The sequence below is a fragment of the Neopsephotus bourkii genome, unplaced genomic scaffold (genome assembly GCF_033783945.1).
Source record: "Neopsephotus bourkii isolate Nb327-2 ecotype Australia unplaced genomic scaffold, CSIRO-AGI_Nbou_v1 NB_936, whole genome shotgun sequence".
Classification (NCBI taxonomy): domain Eukaryota; kingdom Metazoa; phylum Chordata; class Aves; order Psittaciformes; family Psittacidae; genus Neopsephotus; species Neopsephotus bourkii.
This window is the reverse complement of record NW_026901430.1, coordinates 4,117,675-4,142,424: the sequence shown is the minus strand read 5'-3', so window position 1 is coordinate 4,142,424 and position 24,750 is coordinate 4,117,675. Positions and strand designations below refer to the sequence as shown.

Genomic DNA, 24,750 nt, shown 5'->3' with positions numbered 1-24,750 from the left:
GGGCGGCATCTGCTCCTCCAAGTCCTTCTCCAGGCAGGACCCGAAGGGGGCAGAGGAAGGTCCAAAGCAGCCGCGGGACCCCTGCTATCACCCCAGGCCCGGCCCGTGCTGGGCGAGAGGCTGCCCCCCGCTCCCGCGCTGCTGCTCCCGGCCCGCCCGGGTGCGCTCCCGGCTGGCCGCCTGCCCGGCGAGGGGGCGGCGGCCGCAGGGCCCTGCCACCCGGAGGTGTGTCCCGCCCTAGGCGCGGCTCCCGCAGGTACTAATCGCCGCGCTGCCCCGGCTCCCTCCTGCACTGCCGCCCGCTCCCCGGAGCCCGCGGCCGGGATGTACGGGGGGCAGCAGCAGCTGCAGCCCCTCGCGCTGCCTCCGCACCTCCAGCAGCAGCAACAGCAGCAGCACCACTACTACCGGCGCCAGCAGCACTACAGCACGCTCCCCGCCGCCCGGCGGCCCCTCTCCTGCCCAGAGCCGCTGCCCCGGCCCCTGCCCTGCCGGGACCCGCCGCCCTGCCCGGAGCCACCGCCGCCGCCGCGGCCCCCGCCGTGCCGGGACCCGCCGCCCTGCCCCGAGCCCCCGCGGCCCCTGCCGTGCATCGATCCCGCGCCCCACCAGCAGCAGGACAGCAGCGTGGCGTACGACCGGGTGCGGACCTACGGCCCCGGCTGCCGGAGGGTGAGCACGTCCTGCTCCTCCCGGGCGGCCTCGCCGCTGGAGTGCTCGCACGGCTACCAGCAGGTCCTCGCCGGCTGCGACCCGCCGCAACAGGTACGGCGTGCGCCGACGGGCCTCCCTTACCCGGCTGCGCCGGTGTCCCGTTCCCGCCGGGGCTGGGGTGGTGTGAAGCCAAAGCCAAAGCCCGCCCGGGGTGCAACAGCGGCGCCGGGCCGTGAGCCAGACACCTGTGTGCCGGCGGGCACGGAGGAGCAGGGAGGCCGCCGGGCTCTGGGGTGCTGCCCGGCCAAGAGGAGGGTCGGGACGGGACCGCCGGGGAGGGGGAGTGAGGCCGGGCCGTGCGGAGTCGTCTTCCCTCAGATCTAGCGGGGGGAACTCGTCCGTGCCCATCTGGCTCCAGAAACACCCGCCACAGCAGCCGCTGTGGGAACGGCCGCTCCTCCGCCTCGGCTGCGGCGGGGAGGCCCGGCCTTGGCCCCGCTGCCCTGAGGGTACGGCCAGGCCCGGCCGCGCCCTGCGGCCACCCGGGAGCGGAACGGATCATCCCCAGAGCTCCCCGGGGCCTTGCCTTAGGCGCGCACCGCGGATCCTGCATCTGCCCGCCCGTTCACCGAGGTGTGGTTGGGGCCCGCGGGCGGGGGTCGGCCCTCCACAGAGCTTACCCAGCGGCCCGGCCCCATGGAGCGGGGCAGATGAGAGCAGTGAAGATCCCATCTGGGAACGGGCAGCGAGAGAGTTAGCTCTTGCCGCAGGCGAGCGAGGAAAGCCTCGCACAACCATAACCCGTTTGAATCTAGAACTCTTAACGTGAGTGTCCCTTTAAATTTCGCCTTTCCAGTTTGATTGTCAGTCCCATATTTGTTTCCTGTTTGGCAAGTCCAGTTCGCATTTACTTTTTAATTTGAACCCTTAAACACCTTATTCTGTTGCGATATTTTTTCCCATTTTGTCAATGGGATGCTAACACTGAGGCCTGTGCTGCTGCTGCTCCTGCAGGCTGGGTACTCCTGTTCCACTGATGGGATGTGCAGGAAGCCACTTACTTGGTGGTACTTGTGTAAATATAATATAAAGGCATGTGTGCTTAATGGTTGTGTTTGAATCAGTGATGCTAATAACCTATGCGACTGTGCAGGTAGGAAGTGCGAGAGTGCATTTAGCTTTGCTTTAAGTCTGTACAATGTAGTTCAGCAGGTTTGGTGCTGGGTGCATGTTCAAGGAATGGCTTGAAGTTATTAATGGAATTTAATGTAGTTTTAACGTGTGTGATTTGGTATCAGAGCTAAATCTTAAAAATAAAACTAGAAACCAGTAACTTAAGAACTGCTTTAACTATAAAACCAGAAAAGATCAGAATTTATTTACACCATTTTTTTCCTCTCGTACATCAGACAGTCGGTAGAAGTGGGGTTGGTGCGTTGTACTCGTTATACTCAATATGGCAACGCATGTTTGTTTCAGGTTAAACTCTCATTTAGTTTTCTTTCCTGTGGTATAAAAATATTTATCTATGAAAAATGAGGATTAAGGTCAGTACAAAATCAGATTCCCTTCAAAGCCTATTTGTGTAGTTCAAGGGCTGCCTGCCTCTCAGGATGCCTTCTGTAGATTCTGGAAAGTGAGCCACTTCACTAATTGCTTTTATAGAGTTGGATATGACACACACAGTCCTGCTGTATCAAAGCTGCTAATCCCTCTTTTGCACGATGCAGGGCAGGAGTGTAAACACTGGTCTCTCACCTCCCAGATAAGTGATCTGCTCAACTAGGCTAGATGATAGCCTGAACTGCATTCAATTAATTAAATATTCATTAGAACAAATACTGCAGTCCCAGGCTTCCTCTACTTATCTAAGTACGTGAATGATTTGATTATAGACTCAACTGCTGTCTCTGCTCTATGAAGTATGTTTAATTTCCAGCATCTGTTTTAGTCACTGAATCCGTGCTAATAGTCGTGCTAATGAAAAATAATTTGCTGAAGTGTTTTACTGGATTAGACTTTAAAGACAAAAGAGGGTGCAGTTAGATCAGGCTGTGGTTGCAGTTTTAATGGTGGAGAGGGAAGGTGCCTCATAGAGATTATTAGGAAGTTATTAAAGAAGAAAACAGTAGCAAACAGGGAAGTTGGCTGGGAGTAGGCAAGTTGCATACTTGTGTTGAATGGGAGTTGTCAGAAAGAAGTGCAGGGAGGAGTGCAAGAAGCTTCAGGTGCCCTTTGAGCACATCACGAATAGCTGCATAAACTGAATAACATGATGGTACCGGACTTGCACACGGGTTTAAGTGAACACTAGAATTCTCAGTTTATGGCAGCCTAGAGCTGTTAGTAGATTAATAACAAATGTCTGCATCACTGTTGATACGCTGTTGTCTTATTTAGTCATATGGTGTGTTCTGGTGTGCTTGTTACGTTTGTAATAAGGTAGAGGGAGGGAAAATTTGAAACTGGCATGTGCATACAATACACGATTGTATTTTTTGTAGTAGGATTCAGTTTTCTTGACTTTTTTGGTCTAACTTTGTTTTATCCTTGATGTAGAAGCCAAATGCTGTTCCCAGCCATGACAAGCTTCATCTGGAGTAATTCACGGCAAATTTTTCTCTCATCTGCTTGATTTAAGTGAGGAATGTTGTTTAGAATAAATTCTCCTCTAGTATGGCTTACCCGTATGAACCCTTTCACTGTGGTCATAAAAGATGATATATGAAGTGGCACACACAAGATGTCTGCTGTCAGTGCAGAGGGCGGAATCCTGAAAGCCTTCGTAGGAGTTGTCTACCCATGTGAGAAAATCTGTGAGCAAGATCTTTTCAGGGCTGGGCTCTGTTCTGTGAAAGGCTCTCACCTCTCGTTGTGGAAATGGTATAATATTAACCAGCTTGTAAGATCTGTATTGTTGGAAACAGCCCTCAAAGGTACCTGCCATTTCCCTATTTCAGCTGCCAAATGTGACTCATATATTCTGATGGGATTGCTTGTAATTAACAAGACAATATGTTATGGGTGAAAGGTTTTGACGTGGATTAAATTCTCACCTTAATCGTTGGTTTGTCTGAAGCTAAGGGGACCTTGTTGAAATACGAGTTAGTGTACTGATTTGGTTTTGTATAAAATGTGTACACAACAACTGGATAAATCTATGGAATGCTTGTTTTAAAATTGAAATATCTTATTTAAAAATCTTAAAGACTAGCAAAAATCATTATTAAAGTGTTAGCATATACCTTTTGAAATTATAAACATAGGCCCAGATCAGCCTGCTGAAAATCCCAAACCCAGTCACTCCGCTGAAATCCACAGCAGCACTGTTATGCTGGGCTTTCCCCTTCAAAATCCCAGCCTCCTCTTCCTTCTCCCAGTTGCACAACATTGCACCTCCGTAGTGTTGTAGGGAACTTGAGAGTAGCCTGAACTGTGCCCCTTGGGAATGATGGGAAAAATGGAAACAGTCCGAGGTCATCTTCAGTGGCAGCATATCTCCTGCGGCACACTTGTTGCTCCGGAGGCCTCAGAGGTGGCATCTCCCGGTGAGGAGCAAGGGACTGTGTGTGGGTACTTCAGGCTAGCACAGTCACAGGGTTTCTGGCTTCTTGGTTCCCTCCCAGCCTGTGCAGGTCCAGCCTGCTTGGCTGGTATGGGAAGAAGGGCAGGCAAATCCATGTTTGTGAGGGAGCGAGGGAAATGTATCTCCATCAAAGTCCTTTGGAAATGAAAGAGTTTGGGTGTCTTAAAAATAAGCATGATTTTATCCAAGCAAAACATTTGTAGGTCCTATATAATATTCCACATATGATTAGACTATCCTTTTGAATATTATAAAAGCATGTTTTAACTTAAAATGCTCTGGTCTTCTCAGTTCTGAGCGTATTCCTCTGAGAACACATAGGTAACTAGATAAAATAGCTTTGCGCATTACCCTCTCTAAACTAGACTGTGTGAGTTATGTATTCCAAAGCCCTGTGGCAGCAGGATTTAGTTCAGGCAGGTTTGTCCAACTTTTCAGTAGACTGAAGAGGTGTCTTTTGATTTCGTGCACAGTGCTTATCTTGTTTTCATGTGCCGTGCCATACCATAGTAGTCAACTCTGAATAAGAACTATTACCACTCTCTCACAATACTCATGTCATAGCACTGGAGTGCTCCAGGATGATACCTTCTGTGAAACTGATGTGAAGGAAGCACCAGTGGGCATTCATTCTTTTTAAGTGTTTTACTTTCTAGCTCTAATTCTGTAGGTGTCTCAGTGATGTAGGGGTTGGGCTGTATTATGTTCTAGAGCTCCCTGATATTTCTTTTTGGTGTTATGTCCTGATACAGAAAGTTCTGTTGGCGTTGGTGGGTTCCTTCCCTTGACAGACCCACCTGAGGTACATCGTGTCTTGGAGAGGCAGCAAGCTGCTTTCCAAGTTCTCTGCAGCAGTTATGATTTTAAGATTTCTTAATTACTGTGATTGCTGCTGAAACAGTTTCTTTTCCACTTTGATTTCTCCTTCCTGGTGCTGTTATGATTCACTCTTGGGAGACTGGCAAAACCACTTCAGGCTTCCTAAACTGCAACAGTTCACAGCTGGAAACTTGACCTACTTCAGAGCTGTTCTTACCCGGTTAAGAATGTCTCCGAGACTGAACTGCAGCAATATAAACTTCCCAAGCACTGCCCATGGGTTAAGGGAAGAAATGATTATTATGAAAATTGGAAGTTTGTGCTGTGGGGAAGAATAACTGGTGTGGTGTGAACTAACAAATGGCCCAGTCGTTAAATTAGATTCAGTGGGAATTTTGATTGCTTGGATGAAGAACTGGATGTGGGGATGTCAAGCAACATGCACAGTTTGGTACAACATGGTAGTCCACAAAATGGAAGACAGTGTCTGTGATTGCTTGTGGCCAGTGCTGGGGGAAAACGTGTCAAGACCTATCTGAAAATGAACCTAACTGCTGTCACTTACAGATCCCTGTGATGTAAAAAGACATATTTCTAATTGAAGAATGTGCAGAATGTTCCATGTGGGCATCTTGTTTTCATAGGTGTCAATTGTGGAGTTTTGTGACCACTTTTAGAAACAATTGCCACTGCTGAGTGCATTTGGTAGTGGCCGATGGGATGTGCTGGCAGTGCCTCAGCCCTTTCAGTTTGGTGTTTAAGCAAAATGCAGATTTTCTTCCCTTGATGAAATGAAAAAAGAGTGTTTAAGGTGTGCATCCATTTATAGCAGTGGACCTTGATATATAGCAGTAAAGACTGTCAGTAAAAGACAGTGGCTATGGAACAGGGACATGAGATTGTTGCAGACCTAGTCTGATATGCCAGCTTTGACTTGTCTCCTGTTCTGTTGGCACTTAGAGAAAATAAGGACTTAGTGCCTCAAACCTGCAGAGAGATGAGTGAGAAAAACCAGACTCTTAAAACTGAGAGTAACAGGTTGTGTACTGCCACCCTGTACAAGGCCTGCTTCCTTTGGGGTGGAAAGGCCCTGGCTGTAAAACATTTCTAGGCGATTTCGGCCAGTGTGTTTATAGCAGGAAACACAGATGCCAGTATTCAGGTTACTGTGGAATCCGTGTAAGGCTGAGCTCTGAGCATAAAGAGGTTTTAGAGGTTAAAGTGCAGTCATCACTGAATCTTTGATCTTGCTTCTCGCAGGGCACTTTTCGAAGGATTATCATTGAGAATCCTGATCAGGTAAGAAAACTGTTTCCTGATGGAGTTCTATTTGTGTATCTCTTCCTCCCTTAATCGCCCTGAACTGGTGAAGTGCTCAGCATCAGGGGATGCTAAATATGTTGAAATACATGGTCCATACCTCTGATGGTGAGAGATTAAAGTATAGGGATTGAAAATATTACAGAATTGCTAGTCAGGTTTCCTAACTGTCAGCACTGAAGTCTCTTAACATGCTTCAGTAACATTGCTAGTGGAGATGAGTTTCTGAGCGTTTCTACTATGCTTATTTCAAATATTGTCTAGGTGGAAGCACAGCCACTTTGTTTCCAAATGGACATACACTCACATGTACATATCCTGAAGAACTATCTCAAAGTGTCCACCATGTCTTCAAATCACAAAAAATCCCTTCTCACGTTTTAGTCAAAATCGCATTAATCCTGAATTTTCTGTTTGATTTATATGAATGTTTTAAAAAATGTTTTACAGGAGCCATTATCCCCATTTCTGAGAGGGGCAAATTTCTGTCCTGGAAATAATGTCATCTATGAAAAGACAATAAGAAAATATGAGCTATTAAATCCCCTCCAAGTAAGTTGGTTGTTTATATTATCTGATGCAAAAGAAAATTGCGCTGGTAGCAGGAATGTGATGCTTCTGGGATGAGGCTTTTTTGGGGTGGTTTTGGTTGGGTTTTTTTTCCTTGTTGAGATCTAGGGCACATTCTCAAAGCAAATGAAGCAGTTTCTGTAAGGAGAGCAGGAGTTAGAGCGTTGCTGTATCCTTACTAAGAACTGATTATTTCACACTAACAATGAAAACTGCTATTGTACCTCCTGTACTGTCAGTCAGATAAATCTGAATATTGACTGGGAGTTTCTTGCAGTAGCTCCACAACAGAACAAAAAAAAAAAACAAAAAAACCACCCAAAAATAATTGAAAATACACATTATTTATTATTTGTTTTTACTCATTCTTGAAAAAATGTATTTGGCAAAGCTGTCTGAAATTTCATCTTAGACCTACTGGAGTTCTCTTTCTAATCTCTGAAATACTTAATGAAACAGGATGTGTGTTCTAAAGTAAATAACAGAGTTCCCCATTGCCTGAATATGCTAAGAGTAGCAACACAATGAAACAGCCCAGGAAAGGTCTTGTGCTTTTCATTTGCAGCCACTAAAATTTGAGGAGTTGGTGAATTACTGGTTGTAATTCACCAGTTCTGTTACAATGAAAGAGTGAGGCAAACTTCCAGCTAGGAAAAAAACACCTTTATCAGGCTTACTAAAATATGTGAAGCTGTTATTAGTCCTTTCATTGCAAACCCACATTTCAGTCATTTATGTATTTATATGAAGCTTCCATGTGATTAAGACAATGTCCATCAGCTTAAAACAATCCATTCTTGTTTCCAGGAGAAGCAGTATCAGTTCTCCCGCCAGTGCCAGAGTCCCCAGCAAGTGGAGCAGTGCCAGGCTGCCCAGCCCTGCCAGTACTCCGAGCAGTCCCAGGTCACTCACCAGTGCCAGCAGACACAGACCAGCAGCCCTTGTGAAGTAATTCCAGTCTCTGTCAGCGATGACTGCAGAGGAAATACAGTGAGGAGGGTGACAGTGCAAACCTGTGAGCAGGTAAGAATCACTTGCTGAATGTTCACAGTGTATTTTTGTTTTGCATGAAGAGTATAAAACTTTACAGATACATAAAATTGCTAATCTCCAATCCCAGAATCTTTTGTTCATAGTAGGGTAATTAAGCACCATACACCCATTATAAGTGAACAGCAGAGCTCATGTGTCTGCTGTAGGTAACTTCATTGTACACTGTATTTGCAGGTGTTGTCTGGAAATGTCCAAGGCTTTGACAGATGATGTTAAGAGGAAAAAAGGGCCGCTTTAAGTGTTTTGTGTGTTTCTTGTTGGCACCGAGCTGCGCTTAGGAGTACTGACTGATCATTCTGTGGTCCTTTAACTCTGTTGTCTTGCTGGTTTGTTTGGGTTTTTTCTTTATCTGGGAGAGTTACCCATTGATTTAGTCAGGTTTCATGAGTCCCTGTACAATAAAGACTGAATAATGTAAGGCTTAAGCCTCTAGTTTTGGAGAAAAAGTACATTAGTTTATAAACTTGACATACATCAATTCAGGATTGTTTCTGCCTTAACTGATCAGTAAGGACTTCAAATATATTTCAATTTGCTGTACAAGTATTAGACATGGATTCACTGTAAGCACAAAATTACTTTCCTCTTCCTTTCATTTTGCATGAGGTTGCAAGTTCTGGAGTTTCTAAGGGCTGCAGCAGGCTTGCTATACATGGGTACTGTTATTTCAGTTGGGAAGGGAGTGTAGCAGTCCTTCCTGTGCACCTACTCACTAAACAGGTGGCAAGACAAGCATATACTTAGTGACCTCAGTGCTAAACCTCTGGGGAATCTTCCATAGCCAGATACTCCCATAAGCCAATTTAGGTACACTCAGTTCTGGTTGCTGCTGCAATCCTTCTACTGTTCACGTACATAAACATTTGGACTGTGGCAATACAAATGCCATTTGCTCAGTGGGGAGTCTGGCACCCGGCTAGGTTTATCTCGGTGCTGCCCACAGGCGTTCATCCACTGCAGCCAGGGAAGCATGTATATTAATGAGATTTCCTAATTCTCAGCACTTTCCATATTAGCATAATGATGACACTGCTGCAGAAGATGCTACTCTGCATATTTGTTGGTGGTGTAAAGGAAGCTATTTGTTTCTGTAGAGTTTGCTGAAAACCAGAAGACATGGAAGACTCAATACCAAGGAAAAGAAGAATGTAAACAGATTGCAAATTGTTAAGAGCAAACAAAACCAAACCCATCATACCTGCAGCATGTTCATGTTCAGCTTTCATCCCAAAGAACGGAACTCAGTTGTGATCTTTTTGCGTATCTCCTGCTAGGTGAATTGTGCTCAGGAAAATAATGACCAGCTGGACTGCCGCTACTTCGGTGAGCTCCTGGCTGAGCTGCACCGCAAGGCCAACGACTTGCACAGTTGTTTACTGCAGCATGTGGAAAAGATAGGAGGAAGGTATTGGCATTATATCTGTTCTGTTATTCCCCTGTTCCCGAGAGCCTACCATTGCACAGCTGAGAGGACAGTATTGTTTGCAAATTGTGGGATTTTTTCTACCCTGATGAATAGAATTGACTGTATTTTACACACTCATCTAATTTGCTGAGTAACTGAGGACATACAAATGCTGTAAGCCAAGTAAATGTATTGAATTTGATGCCTTTCCCAATTGGTTAGACTAATAGGCAGTAAGAATTATGCATGACTGTTTGCACATAGAGCAAAGAAGCACGCTTACAGCATTCTCTGACACGTTTAATGATACAATTCTATTCCTGCGTCCTGAAGAAACAACTTAAATGTCCAGATTGCCATTTCCTTTGCTGTGCCATGTTGTTATGTTATAGCATGGATTATAAGGCGGTCACTATAAGGCATAAAGCCAGTGTGTTCATGCAAAGTTAAGCAGGTATTCTGCAGAGCCCTGCACATTGTCTTTAACGAGAAACGCAGCATCACAGCAGCCAGTAATCTGAGCCTGCACAAAGTTCTTACCTTTCCCTCACAACTACTCCCACAACATTCTTCCCCCTCACTCCCACTCTTGTTTGGTGCTTTCCAAGGTCACTTATATGGGAAAACTGGTCCCATAGCAGGGGAAGAGTGGAATTTAAGCCACACACAGACCCTGACACTGCAGTGCGAACAGTTCAGGCATGTCAGTATGTTGCAGCATAGTTCTGGGTAATCCATTACCCAGCCAGTTAAGACTGTAATGGGGTTAACTGAACACAACTGGGGTAACTATCCAGAGAAAGGAGGTAGCCTGTGTTAACTGTACTGCTGTTAGTAGTCCATTCTCCTCAGATAGTTCTATGTGGAGTGAGGCACCTCATGTTGCCTAACACTTTAGGAGGCAGGTAACAGCTCTTAATCTGGCAAAGAACCTTTCTTGCTCTGTTTTTTAAAGATAATCCTTGTACAGTTGTGAATGTGGACTTGAATAAATGCCTCAAGAAGCATTCTGGTAATTGTTCCCTTGGATTTTCTGTTTTACAGGAACCATGACATTGAATTTACGGGTCAGGTAAGCATCAGGCATGCTCTTGGCAAGCTCTTCCCCAACAGTGTTAAAAGCAGTAGTGTGGATCCCGAAGCAAATTAAGCCCAGCCAGTTTAAATGAAGGATGCTGGTCTTTATCAGTTAATGATCCCTGCTTGTTAGTAACATTCACAGTCTGAATCCTACAGCGAGGCACATATTTGCAAATGTGATAACACTGAAACTCTGATAATTTGCATTATTCCGGTGTATGAGAGTCAAATTCTGGAAAGTCTTTCCTGTTGTGCCTAATGGTTTCATTGTAAAACAAATTCTCACAGCCACACGTATTTTCATTACGTGTGTTTTGCAAAGCAGCGTTCACTGTCTTGCCAGTAGAGCTGCAGCTCAGGAACACGCGCTGCCTTGCTCTGCAAGGAGTGAAGACAGTGCCTCTCGCAGGAACGAGAGGAATGTGAGCTGCCAGAACAGGCTTCCCATCTGCAGCAAGCTTCCTTTTACCAGGGGGGCCAGGATAGGCTCACTGGCACCTCTGTTATGTCGTTGAAGACATTGTGTGCACAGCAGAAACACTTGTCTAGGATGATACCACATGAAGCAGTGTCTCCTATGACGGGCTGCTCATCTCTTCTTTATTGACAGTCTGTGCAGGAGAAACGTGAGGTTTGCTCCTGTCCTCGACTGCTGGGAGTTCTGTTCTGATGTCACCTCCTACTTCTGGAGAGGATTATTTTGAATACTGCTTGTAAAATAAATGTTACCCGTAGTGATTTGAATGTATGCTGCATGTATCACTTCATCTCGGGTTTTATCTGCCTCACATACATATGGCTTTAGAAATTTGCTGGATACACTTTGATCTATTTTCGTTCTTATTTGCCTTGTACTAAAGATGTTTTTCATAGAAGAGCTGTGTAATTAATGAAGAACCCACATTGTGATCTTACAGGCAAAATTCTTAATCAAGATGTCTCCCCTTTCCTCCCTTCTTTGCTTAGACTGAAGATATTGAAGAATTAATTCCCAAAGGACTGTCTGAGGCAACAAAGCAGCAGATTCGTTATCTCCTCCAGGTACACGAGTGGGGTGGAGGGGGTGTGTGGACGTCTATAGTAACTTGAAACAACAGAAGTTGGCTTACACATACCAGGGACTTTATGTAACACACTTAACTCTCTGTTCTGCTTATGCACTTTTTCCTAGTGTAAAGAGCACAGAATCATACAGGTGGCTTCAAGTGATGTTGTAGCAGTTGGTTCCACTTTCATACTTGCAAACTGAGCTTTACTGGTGCTTTCTTCCAGTTGCACTGGAAACCATCTTGGCTTTTAATCAGTCACAGGAGAACACAAACCTTTAATCTTTTAGTTGTTTATTACTGCTTTACTTTAAAAGTTAAAGGCAAGCAGTAGGTGCTTCACTGAATGTTGTATTTGGTATTGGTTGCCAGCTACATACAATGCTTGTAACTCAGGTCTCACCTTTTACCAGTACCCTGGTTAAAAACCCTCTAACAGATCACGTTGTGCTGAGGCACACTTATGACATGCGCTAGCAAACCAGAACTCTTTCTGGCTTGGTTACATTTATAAAGGCTTTTGTTTCTTCAGATCTTGTTCTTCAGTTGCCTTACCATTACCTGCCTTTGCGATCACCAGCCACATTAAGGGAGGCAGATGAGTTCTGGTAATGGCTACTCGTTTGTTGCCTCCCATCACTGTAGTACTCTACAGTATGGCTTTTAGTGCAGTACTGCAGGTGTGTTTATACCCAGCCTCCCTGAGGTAAGGGGTTGTGTGCTCTGGCTTCACATCCAAGAAGGATTCTGAGCTTTGTCAGACGGCTCAGGGAGTGATTGTGTGGGGTATGCCCAGAGGCTCACGTCTAGGAGCACAGAGAATTTCACTGTAGGAGTACATGAATTTAGCAACCTCTAACACTTACTAATTGCGAGTGGGGACTTCCTGATACATTTTATAGCCTAAACTCAACCATTTTGACTTAATTTCTTCTTTTAGCCTACTCTTAGAGTGCATTTCACAATAAAACCAACTAAACTGTAAGTCAAAGCTGAAATTCCATTTTAATTGGGTGGGTTACACTGGACATACTACTTTTTGATGCTTTAGTCACATCCTGGGGATGTGGGGATAAAAAAGTAGGACATGGGCTCATCACTGTATTGATGGAGATCTTGATGGCTCTCCTCAGCCCAAATGATCGCCAGATGAAGTGAAGGGAGAGAGTCAGAGGAAGGGAGACAGGCAGGAAGATTTCACTTTTGTCCAGGTAGCAGAAAAATCATTTGTTTGCATGGAATATTCAGCCCTTCCAGATGAGTCAAAACTTGAGGAATTCCTTTGTGTGTTCTGTCAAAACTTGTTATTACTCTTTCAAATATCAGAAGTGTGTCAGGAAACACAACTGTTTGTGTTTTAACATGAATCAATACACGGCTGTTTACCTGCATGGAAAGAAAATCCAGGAACAGGGTTAGGCTGCTGTGCACGGCTGCCCCTCTTCATCTAGTCGCCTCCTTCATCTTTGGCACCTTTTTCCTTTTGAAGGGAGGAGTTGGTTGTATGGCTTTTATTTAAAGTTTATTTGTACAGCTCTGATTAAATTCTCTTTCCCCTGGCTGCAAGCACTTGGCCAGATCCCGGCTGCTGCTGCTTCCTCTGTGCCTCCTCAGGTGGGGTAGAGCACTACTGCTGCTTTCTTAGCATCGGTCACTAATGACTGTGCAATGGAACACGTCTGGGTTCCCCTGTGTTGCTGTACACATGCAATTCTTTACTCTCGTGTTCCTTCCATTTTAAAAGCATTACCCTGTGTTACAAGGCAGCAGTGTAAAACCTGTGCCCTTTGCAGAACAAACTGCATGACAATGGGCTGCTCTGTAGAAACTGGAGGCACGCTGCAGTAGCTCCAGGAGTAGTTGTGTTCAGCTGTGTAGCATTTTCTGTTCTACCTCTTGTCAAGCATATTGTAAACAAAGCTTATCTATTAATCCATTTCCACTGTCCCCCTCATCTCCTAGATGAGAGTCACATCAGATAAATCTTTGAGACTTGTGCTTTCCACTTTCAAGAATCTACGTGAAGAGCTTTGCCACCTGCAGGATGACTTGGGGGTAAGGCACTTTTGGAAATGGCTGGTTCATTACTGGGCTTGCAAGACTCGCTCAGTGGATGGGGTGGATTTCTTTCTAGCAGTGGTCTGCAGCTGATCAGTCTGAAGCCTAAACCCACCAAATACTTTCAAAGAAATGACCTTGCTGAGTGAAATTGGATTTAAAGCTCTGAATTGTGATGCACACTGGTGGTGTCATGGAACTATAGTTTTCCTTTAGACCTGGGCAAGGGGTGTACACCAAGTGGCTATTTACTAGTGCTGTTCTAGGAATCAGGGGACCTCAGTTCCATTCACCCTGACAGGGCTGCATTTCCCACTTTATCAGAAAGCTGGTGTCAGCTCGTGGCATTAACAGCTCCAGTGGTTCACCTGGTACAGGCTTCCCACCTGGAAGCTGGAGCTCTATGGCCACACATACAGTAGACAGTAGATAATTGCTGTTAGGAAAGCAGAAACCTTTCCCACACCAGCCCAAGTACTCCGCCCCACTGGAAACATGAAAATACCAAGTTTAGGGAGGGGAGAGGGAGTTTTAACTGTTACCTTTAACAGAGGACAAGGAGTTTGTACAGTGAAGTGGTTTTGGATTGGGGTTTTTCATTGGTTTCTGTTATTCTGTAAATAACTGAGTAATTCTGTCTGGGGCAGACTGAAAGAGCAGGGTTCAGCATCCCAGTGCTTACCCCAGCACACAGCCAGCTACTTCAAGTGTGTGATGTAGTTAAAAAACCCCATTGTTTCAAGAAAATGGAGTATTTTCTTAGTTACTAATTGCTCAGTATGTTTCACTTTGAACACAGGAAAAGTTTACTAAACAATTACAGCTATTGACATAAAGGCTTTTGTCTTGCAGAAGTTAGAAACAGACAATGTGTTACTTAAGAAGGATTTGGCTTTTAAAGATTGTCAAGTAAAAGAGTATGAAACTATGCTGGCTTCTCTGAGAGAGAATAATCGTCAGCAGCAGGTAAGTCTAAACCCGTATTTTCAGTGTCATTAGTCAGCTAAAAACTAGCCAGTGTTTGGCTGTTGAGCATTCCAAGTAATTGCTGCCTGGTACCTGTCGGGGTGTGCGTGTCATCTGTTACTTCCTTAAGGAACACTGCCCTCATCCCATTTCTGTGCTTTCCAGCAAGGACTCAGAGAAAGTACTGCAAAGTGTCGCTCTCTGGAGGAACAGCTCCTCTGCCTTCGGCTCAGTGAGGGAGAAAAGGATTGTCAGCTAAAGGAGCTGGAGTTCTGCAAGCGTGCCTTGGAGCAGGAGATCCAGAGCCTCAGGCTGCAGGTAACCGGCTCACTTGTTCTGTGTCCAGCGGCTGTTATTCACAGGTACAGATGCGTTAATATAGGAAAATTAAAGATGAAAGCTCTCTTTTTAAAGTGAAATACAATCTCATTTTCTGCAGGCCTGCTCTAATCCAACCCTGCAGACCACCACGGACGAACTCTCCAGCCGTTACGTAGAGATGATCAATAACTTGAGGGAGGATAAAGATCGCGAGATCCGCAGCCTTAGGGTAAGTTGTTTCACTTGGCATGTGTGTGCTCCTCCCCCTGTACACCTGGAGTTGAAACAGCTTCACTTTCGATTAAGGAATGGGAAAAATCAACCAGGTATCTTTTGGTTCAGCAGTTCCTTAATACACACCCACAACAGTTCAGGAACCCTTATGGTTCACCTCAAACTGTGATGTAAAAATCAATACACTTTCTCAGATGTAGAAAATAGGGATTAATCAGATAGGAAAGAGTGCCAAAAGGGACACTTTGAGTGTCCTGGTAAAGTAAGACACTAAAGAAGAGACACCTGACAGAAAACAAAACACCCAGCCAAAACCGTAAGTAGGAAGTGTCTCTCACTGAAGTCCTTACAGTAATAATTTACCACCCTGGCAGCCAGTTCCACTTGTTTAGTGCTGTATGAACCCCAGTTATAAGGCTGTCATACTGGGTAGAACTCAGCATTTCTGGATTTACTGTGCAGCTCAACATTCTCACTTGACAATCTCTGGTTCTTACTGTTCATGGAGCTCATGAGAACTACACACCTGGAGCCCTGGGTACTCCTGCCTGGTGACCTGCATGAGCCCCAAACACCTGACTGTCCCTCAACATGTGTTTTGCAGTCTCAGTTATGCCAATTCCAGCAAGACATATCAAGGAGAGAAGGAAGCAACAGTGACTTGCAAATGCGGTTGCATGAACTGACATCAATGTTGGAGGAGAAAGATGCTTTTATTAAACAACAGCAAGAGGTAAAATAACACTAGATTTCTCTTATAACAATTTTTGTACTTAAGCCTTTGCTTACTGCATAGGTAGAAACATGCCAGAAGTCACCAGTGCTCTCCTGCTTTGGGGATTGGGGTTAGGATATCTATTGCTGTTCCACTGCCAGCCTTTTGGCAGGATGGGCATTTCTGATTGCTTTTTGAGATGAATTTCTGCAAATTCTTTGTTGTGACTTTAGGGAATACGTCAGGAAACATGACTGCATCTGAATGCTTACTTTTGGTTTTCTCAGGACCTCTACAGACTGAAGCATGACAAGTTATCTGGCAGTCAGTCCCCTGCTGTAACTACTGTCATCACCAAGAAGTAATGTAGCTATTAACCTTTCTTAAAAAGACCTCCTTTTGGTTTTCCCTTGTGGAGCCTCCGTTACCTGAGTTATTCCTGCAAATGGCTTAATAGTGCCTATTCACTTTGAAGAGGGAAAAGTTGAGCTAGGCTTTCCTCTCTCCGGGGAGCATTCCATACTAAACATTGCAAGAGCAATTGGAGGGGTGGCCAGAACATTAAAGCAATGTTTAAATGCCTGTATTGGCAGTTTAGTTACTAGTGGCACTCTGGGGGGATGTGGGACTGGATGGCCAACATGACATAATCAGAGTCTGTGACATGGATATGGACATGTGGACTGCAGTTCACAGGTTTGCAACTCTTATCCTCACAGGTACAGGAATCAGTACCCTATTCTGGGACTCCTGTCTGACGACTACAAGGTTACATCACCTGTCAATAAATCACAAACCATTGTCATTGAGAGGACGGGAGAGATCTGGAAACACGTAAGTTTACCTGGAGATCGACTGTTTGGTCTCTGAAATTTTTAAGTACTCAATTTAACTTCAAAGAAAGCATCAGCCAAAACTGACATCCAAGTCAACTGAACTTGGCTGATTAAAGACCAGAAACTGCCCTGACTATTGCAAGGAGGCAGTTAATTGGTGGGTGGGGTATAAATAAAACCACCTTTTGTTGTTTTCTTGGACACATAATTACCTGTAACAAAAGCAGCAGCCCTGTCCCACACCAGGCTCTGCCCTCGCACGAGGCAGCCTTTGGGCATCGCTGTACCAGGAAGTTGGTTAGGTAGGAGCTTCTTCCGTGTTGTGCTCCCAGGGGAAGGAGTGTTTTGGTGGGCAGTACTGCTCTGAATCATGAGTACTAGGGACTCCACACTATTATTAAAATGTGTTAAGCACCATATCCCTGAAACCTGCATTGAGACAGGGCCATGACTAACCCAGGAACTGTGGAAGAGTGAATTGCTCCTTGAAAAGTCACCAAAGTGAAACAGAAAACAGGACTGCTGAAGCTGTTTATGTTACAGGGCACAAGGCCACCATGCCAAGTCTCAGTACAAGGCAGAGGCTTGAGCAGGAGCAACATGGGCAGCTCCCAACCACGTGTGTGACCAGTGGAGTCTGACGATGCTGTCTGTAGGCACAGTACAGTAGAGCAGCACCAATCTGTTTGGAAAGTAGCTTTGAGGGTGGGAAACTACCAAGATAAAGACAATTACCTGAGCAGATGAAGGGTAAAACATCTGGCATGTTCTAAAAGGACACATTACCTGGAGTAGGGTTAAGAAAACAAAAAGCAGAGGTAACTGGCAAGCAGCAGTTTTAGAACTGATTTAAAACTCATCCACCTGCATTGCAACCTAATGAAATGCAAAGGAATTCAACATTAGCTAAAGAAGTTACAAAAATAAAGCCCAGCCCGCTGCCTTGAAAAGTTAGTCAGACTTTCCATTATCAAAAATGGCAAAGACGAGAGCACTTGGCAGTTGAGATCAGTATCATTAATGAGAACTGTTGTATTTGAAGTTTCCCAAGGTCTCTATCAATCACTACTGCAAGTTTCAGCTGAAATGAAATTCCTGCTGCGAGATAAACTTGCTGAGTTACAGAAGTGCCAGTCCTGCCTTTCCTCCAAGCTTCACACGTCCTTTTGCTGTGTTTATGTACCATCGGCCAGATCTGCCTATCTGCATTCGTTACTGAACAAGAGCGCTGATTGGTATCTGAGTGCTGTGCTGAAAGCACATGGCTGGTACACGGTACCATCCTCCCCCCAGTGTTAGTTACCAGGCTCAGTCCTTCTGGATACTTGGGTGAAAATACTTTTAACATGGATCCTAGTTACAGCAGAGAAACTTTTAGGGTGGAAATTTTGCAGTACCTGCTCTTCGGGTGCCCGATACCTTCCTGTTCCTGGCTGTCTTCCCAAGTACAGAAGAAGCTGCTGTCCCTGGTTTGTGTTTACTCAGATGGGGAATCCTGACTGTTCCGATGTCGGCCCCTCCCTGAACAAAACCGTTTCCAGCTTAATGACACAACTTTGCCCTTGCTAGTACTGGTGCCTGGGAGCACAGGTTTGTGAAAGGCTCGGTGGGCCCTTGAGACACCTCAGAAGTCAGGCTGTTGGAGAACAGAAATACTTCATTAAATGACAGGCCTTAGAGCCCACGTAGTTTTGTTTATACACAGAAATAAGTCTCTATTTTCTTCTAACAAACTGCTTATTTCTGTCAGGAATGAGAGAGATCTCCAGGCCGTCAGCTGCTCAGAGGAGTCCACGATGACTTAAAGCTGCTTTACTTTCTGCTATTCTGCATCTCAAACAAGTTCAGTCTGATAGTGGGAAAGGCTGGGGAACATGCCAAGGACATGGAAGCATGAAGATGACGGAGAACACTGTCTCATCATGCACGGTTACCTGTGTCTGTAGTCTGCCACCACCACCTGCGTACAGATGCTGCTGGTACTTCTTCACACACATGCTTTTGACACAGAGGAGCATGGTGCACCACGTGTTTGTGGACTTCATTTTCTTGATGTGACAAATTCTGTTCTTCAGCCACTCCTGAAGCAATCTGAGATACAAAAGGAAGATGTCTGAAGCCTTTTCCTCCTTGCACTCATAGCCATATTCTCCTGCCCTGGCTACTCATGCTGAGAAGTGGGAATGATACAGATCTGTGTCCCAGACACACCAAATGGCTGGTTTCACTGCACGCAGATTTCCAGATTGCTGTTCAATCTACCACTGCCTGTCCAAGATGAAGCAAACCCCAGAAACCACCATTATGGGGAACTTCAGAACCACCTCACTGAAGAACACTCATCTGCCTGCGTACGGGAAGCTCAAGCACAAAGGAAATGACTTCCACTTACACCAGGTACACAAGCTGGCGAACAGCAGAGCTGCCCAAGTTCAGTGACAGCATTGGGCACATGGTGGTTTTAAAGAATGTTGGTGACACCAGGGCTGATGTAGTTCCAGGTGAACCTTTATAAGCCATAAATATTTATTTGCTTCGCTTGAAAATGTCAAGAGCTTGGTGTACTTTTATATAGAACAACTGAGAATGAAAACAGCTCCTAGACTAAATTCTGGTATCAGACCAACCTCCCGTTTACCATTCCCACTCCTCACAGGCCCACAGGAATTCTCACAATGATTTGGTATTCATAACTGAGGCTCTGTCTAAGCAAAGAATCACTGGGAAAATTTTAAACTACACAATCAAAAGGTGCTGGGTCTTTATTGTGGGGCTCTTGCTTTGCTCTGTTTCTGCAAACATATACTTCTATTAAGTAATATATATCCCAGGCAATAGTTAATGGTGAAAGAATGCTGTAAGGCCACGTGCAACCATGAAATAAACCTAAGTATAACTTTCTGAATCATGCCTCTTTGTACTGGAAACATCTCATCTGCTGGAGGGACTTGTTCTAGGTGGTGGGGCATGGCCTGTCCTTCATCCAGCCTGTTCCTCTCAATGAACCTTTACAAGAAAAGGACTCATGTTGGGTCCCTTTTCTGGCAGAAGCGAGGGGTAAATGAGTGAATTACATCCTCAGTTGAACGAGAGCACCTTGCTCTTCTGAAACGAGTCCCTACTGGATTCTGACATACCCACTCCTGGCTGTAGAGCAGTCGGATACAAGGTACATGCAGAGTTAAAATGCTCTGACACAGAACAGTGTCACTGAATTCTGTTCCAATAAATCATGTTTGTTACACAGTCACCTAATGACTTTCTACCTTTGATGACCTGAACAATGAAATAAAAAGGGTAGGAACTCCATATTCTTTAATGCCATCACACTGTTACCTGTGCACAACTGTGCTGTTACCCCAACTGAAGTGGACACAAAATAATCTGACTTACTGTGGTCTTGGCTGTGGTCTCAGCTGGGCTTGACCGGTTGGAAGCACTGGTTGGACACAGACAGCTTGGAAGAAGCTACAGGGAGTAGAAGCACGAGTTATTAACTGTCACACTCACTGGGCACTTGCAGCAGGCACTGCAGGGGTTGTACAGCATGTTTGCTAACCATTGCATCAATCTTATCACCACGTAACAGCACAATGCAAGCAGCGAATGCCCTTAGAGGATAGAAACACGCTGGCTCTGACTACGATTCACATTACAACCCATGACACCGGCCCCAGTGAGGCAAATGCTGTTTTGCATACACAGCTGGCACTGCAATCAACAACCACAAACCACAGTGATTGATCCTCGCACTTGAAGAAGCGGGTAACACAGACAGACTAGTTAAAAAAAGCCCAGTTTGCTGCTCAGGAAAGGCAGATGTCAATACTGCACTGTCAGCAGGGATCAGCTGCTCCAGGGGTTGTTGAGCATGTAAGACTTCCACACACCGTAAATGCTACAGAGCTGCGGTCATAACAACACATTGTACTGACAAGTCACACAAAGCAACAGCTAGTGTCAAGCAGCTGAATTAGACCAGCAGGTGAAACATAACGGCCATTTGGGGGTGGATTTGTTTTCAAACTAGATTGTTTAGAAGGCAAATTTAGTATTTTTTCTTATACAAGTACATGTACTTGCAGTAGTCTCAGACACTGCCTCTAAACTGAAACCGATTTACCAACCAGATTGGTTGTGCTGGAGTTTACAGAAACATGGTTCTCATTTACACACCTCTGTAAGTGTTATTTATCCCCCTGGTTATAAACAGTATGCCTTAGATAATTTTTCACCTCAGTTTCAGTATGTCCACTAGGACTTCTGCATTCTTTCAGGAACAAATGAGAAAGACCAAAGGCAGCATTTACATACCCTCGTATTAGGCTGCCTTTATGGACAGGGTCATTAAATAAGCCCTCACTGCCCACGAGCAGGCAGAGCTTCTTGTTCTTACATTGCAGATGAGGAGAAAATTGTCTTCTGGTTTCTGTCACTGACCTTCCCACACACCTCTCTGTGCTGTCTGAACAGAGGCACTGCCTTGGCTGCACAACAACAGCCAAGCAGAGCCCTGGTTCGGAAGCTACCGCCACCTCCTGCATTCTGGCTGAGAAGGTGACACAGACTTCAAACACTACATCAAGTTAAGGTACCTTCACCCTGAGAGCACTCTGCTGCTGTCCTCCTCTATTTTCTCTCTTGATTTCATTACCTTTAATTGTGCACATCTGAAAAGGAGGAGAGAGATGATGATCAATTCACAAATGAATCACTTGGCTCCTGGTTTTCAGGAGTTCTTAGGCTGTCATTCAACTAAAAAGATGCCATAAACAGATCTGACATTTTAGAGCAACCCTTACACATTTGTGAAACTCACTGCTTGATCACTCAGCCAGGCTGTGCTGATACATCATGTACAGCACTGCAGGAGCAGGCAAAGGAGACACCTAAACACAGCCAGGAACAGCTGAACCCCCTCAGTGTTTGTGCTTCCTCTCCTCTTTCTCTTGGCATAGCAGGTACATTCCTTTATCATTCCCTAACCTCTACATCATCTTTTCCTCCACCACCCCTATGTCACGCCTGTACCGCACTGCACAGGTCTTTTCATGCCAATTCCTTCCTCTTTCAACCCATCACAGTATTACTTGTTTCTTCTAAACCATCAGAGCCCCCCTAACATTCTAAACACCCTCCCTTTGCTATTCACCACCCAGCCTGGACAGTTACAAGAAGCTTCCACACCTGCAGCTAGGCAGACAGGCATCAGATCTGGATGCAGGAGCAGAAGCATTGGTGGGAATTTCAAGCTACACGGGAACACGTAATTCCAGCCTCAAGTCATCAACATCTAAGCGGCACTGGACAGAGCAGCAAAGGGCCAAGCAGAAGCACACACTCTCCCAGAGGTATCACAAGCTACTGGATTTTACCACCAGTGCTCAAGCAGAAAGGCTGACAGTCTGATTTAAACTGCTGGAAATTTAACAACACATTGGTAGTAATCCACTAACCTTCAACTTGTGTGGGTGGTGTCTCAAGGCTTTTCCTCTCCTTGACAGACCTTGTTCCAGTTATCCTTCGTAGCTGGGTTTCACTGTCCATATGCTGCCAAGAGAAAACCAAACTAGTTAACATAAAGAAACGTTCCAAGAGCAAACGCAACAAAGCAGCCAAAGCAAAGCAGTAACTCACAGTGAGAAGGCTGCCTGGGACCATCCCACTGAGTTTACCAATGTAGCCCTTTCACACAGCCATCACAAAAAGCAGGGCACACACAAAGACTGCACCTGCTTCAAATCCTACACACGTCCCTGTATTTGCACCTCAGCTGACAATAACCAAGTATAGGTGTGGTTTTTCCAACCACTGTTCCCTCCCGCACATCTTGAAGAATGTGTTCATTGCAGGTCTTAGTGTTCCAAAAGGTATGACCGAGAAGTCACTGACTTCATGCAAACACCACAAACAACTAAACCATTACTGTGTTACCAACATTATTCTCACCCTAAATCCAAACACAGCACTGTACCAGGTACTAGGAAGACTATTCATTCTATCCCAGCTGAAACCAGGACACATTTCTAGCCCCACGTCCTGGTCTGCACCCCATGAACTCTTAGGCAATGTGGCATTAAGTCTTTCTACAAAGTTGGCTACAGAAAGATGCATAAAATGGTCCAGTACCTGACTGTTCCATCCATCTGCAAGGTGGAAAAATGAGCCAGCACAGATGTGTGCTTTGTCACAGAGTCAGAATGATCATCTTCAGTCTGCTATGAAGAAACTCTTTCAGTCTATGTATTCAATATACATTCAGGAATAAAGCATTGCAATTGTCAAAACACCACACTTTCATCACTACAAGTTTCTGAATCCTGCAGCCTCCCCCTCTAGTTGCTGGGCATACCAAAAACAGAAGCATAAATAACAGGTGAATAGTTTCAGGTGTGCATCATCTCTGTTTTTTAGTACAAAACCTATGAGTTCACTGGCTAAAAGCCTGCTGGAAGCCCCCAGTGAGGAGCTCACTTGATATTGATTGCACTCTCTTCTAAAAGCTTTCAAAGGAATGACATCTATTACTGATGTCATCATCCAAACACTCTAAAAGAGAGGGGAATTAAGAGCAATGTTTTTAGTGCTCCATTTTGCAAGCTGTTCTTTTATTACACAGACAGAAAGACAAAACCTACCTGGCTTTTCCCAAAACACGTGAGAAGTTTTGTGTTCTCTTTACTTAAAGGAAAAAATGTCCAAGGAATGCCAGTATCACGGCTGATTATTCCAGAACTAAGCACAAACACAATACCTGTAACTTCAAAGGGTTAAAGTCAAACAAACCCCGGCAGTCTCCTCTCAATTGTCTGATAAATATACCTCAAGTAACCTGTTTACTCGGAACAGTTATTACATATTCAGTAGTGAGTAACACGATTTAACATATTAAGCAAATTTACACAGAATGAGACGTTCCTGAACACCGTAAATGAAAAGCAAACTCCAAAATATTTGGAGTGCAAGAGATGCGTTTTATTGTATGCCCGTTACGATGAGTAACACATTTAGAAATCATAATCCCACATAACAGTGACACTCTTATTTTACAGCGTGTACATCAGTTTTTACAGCCACAGAAAACACGGATTTTTCTAAAGAGATTTCCCAAATTTAACTTTCTGAAGTTTAGAAATATAAAAAAAATTTATTCTCAAGGAACTGATTCTCATCTGGTGCAAAAAACCAAAATATGAACATTTCTGAAACACAAAGCCACAATATAGCATGAAGTTACAATTTATCATGTGAACAGCTGTGTGCAAACATGAAGCAACTAAAAAAGTAAAAAATACACATTATATGCATAACATTTATGAACAGGTTTTTCATTAAATAGCCCTAGACCAGCTTGTTATATTAAGCGCCATTTGATTTGCAGCATGCTAACACAAAGCATTGTTTAAAGGGATGCATATTTTAAATGTATACACTGTAAACTGAAGATCCACCTCCAAACTCTAGTGGCAGCGTATTTTTCTGGTTAAATACTGCATATATACTTTCTTACAGATTGAAAATGCATGTTTATAGTATGGTAGAGACTTCTGTAAAGGGCTGATTAAAAGGTGCAATTTCATGTCTATATGGAAGATTTCACATTAGGAGGTAGGACGACACTCGTCATACCAGTTAAGAACACTGCCCTAAAGAGCTTCTAAGTGCTCTGAATGTTAATTAACAAAATCTGACACTTTTCAAGTCTGTTTTCAATGGGTTTTTTTAGAGACGGTTTTAAAGTAGCGAGGAAAAGAATTGAGTGTTGGGTCACAACACTATGAGCTGCATCCGTTTTAGCCTTGAGGAAGAAAAAAGTCAAATCCAAAGTTAATTTTGTTCTATGTGCCATACTGAACAACATTCAACTGGAGATTCAGATAAAAAAGGGAAATTATATACATACACACCTTTAACCCTAGCACCAGAACACCACCTCTGAGACCATAACATAATGCTATATTTTAAACATCATATCCTGCAATGAAATAGGTTAGCAGCTTTGAAACCATTAAAAATTTCCTTGTTGGACCTAAACTAATACAGGAAACAAAAAAGTTTCCTAATGAAATGTCTTTTTTTAAAAGAAC

At 44.5% G+C, this 24,750-nt stretch overlaps 1 protein-coding gene across 2 annotated transcripts; it reads left to right on the top strand.

The window, feature by feature from the left end:
• The first annotated feature begins 207 nt into the window (after window positions 1-207).
• POF1B (POF1B actin binding protein) lies at window positions 208-19,085 on the top strand. Of its 2 annotated transcripts, XM_061358138.1 has the most exons (15): window positions 210-765; window positions 6,320-6,358; window positions 6,830-6,931; window positions 7,757-7,972; window positions 9,277-9,407; window positions 10,452-10,479; window positions 11,454-11,528; window positions 13,496-13,588; window positions 14,444-14,557; window positions 14,723-14,875; window positions 14,997-15,107; window positions 15,717-15,845; window positions 16,115-16,188; window positions 16,547-16,661; window positions 18,414-19,085. In XM_061358138.1, the coding sequence occupies exons 1-15, from the start codon at window positions 325-327 to the stop codon at window positions 18,417-18,419; spliced, it is 1,827 nt and encodes a 608-aa protein (XP_061214122.1). In that variant the 5' UTR covers window positions 210-324; the 3' UTR covers window positions 18,420-19,085. The 2 variants fall into 2 exon arrangements, with proteins under 2 accessions (XP_061214120.1, XP_061214122.1); XM_061358136.1 differs by lacking the exon at window positions 18,414-19,085 and having other exon boundaries at window positions 208-765; window positions 16,547-17,155.
• Window positions 19,086-24,750: the final 5,665 nt, after the last annotated feature.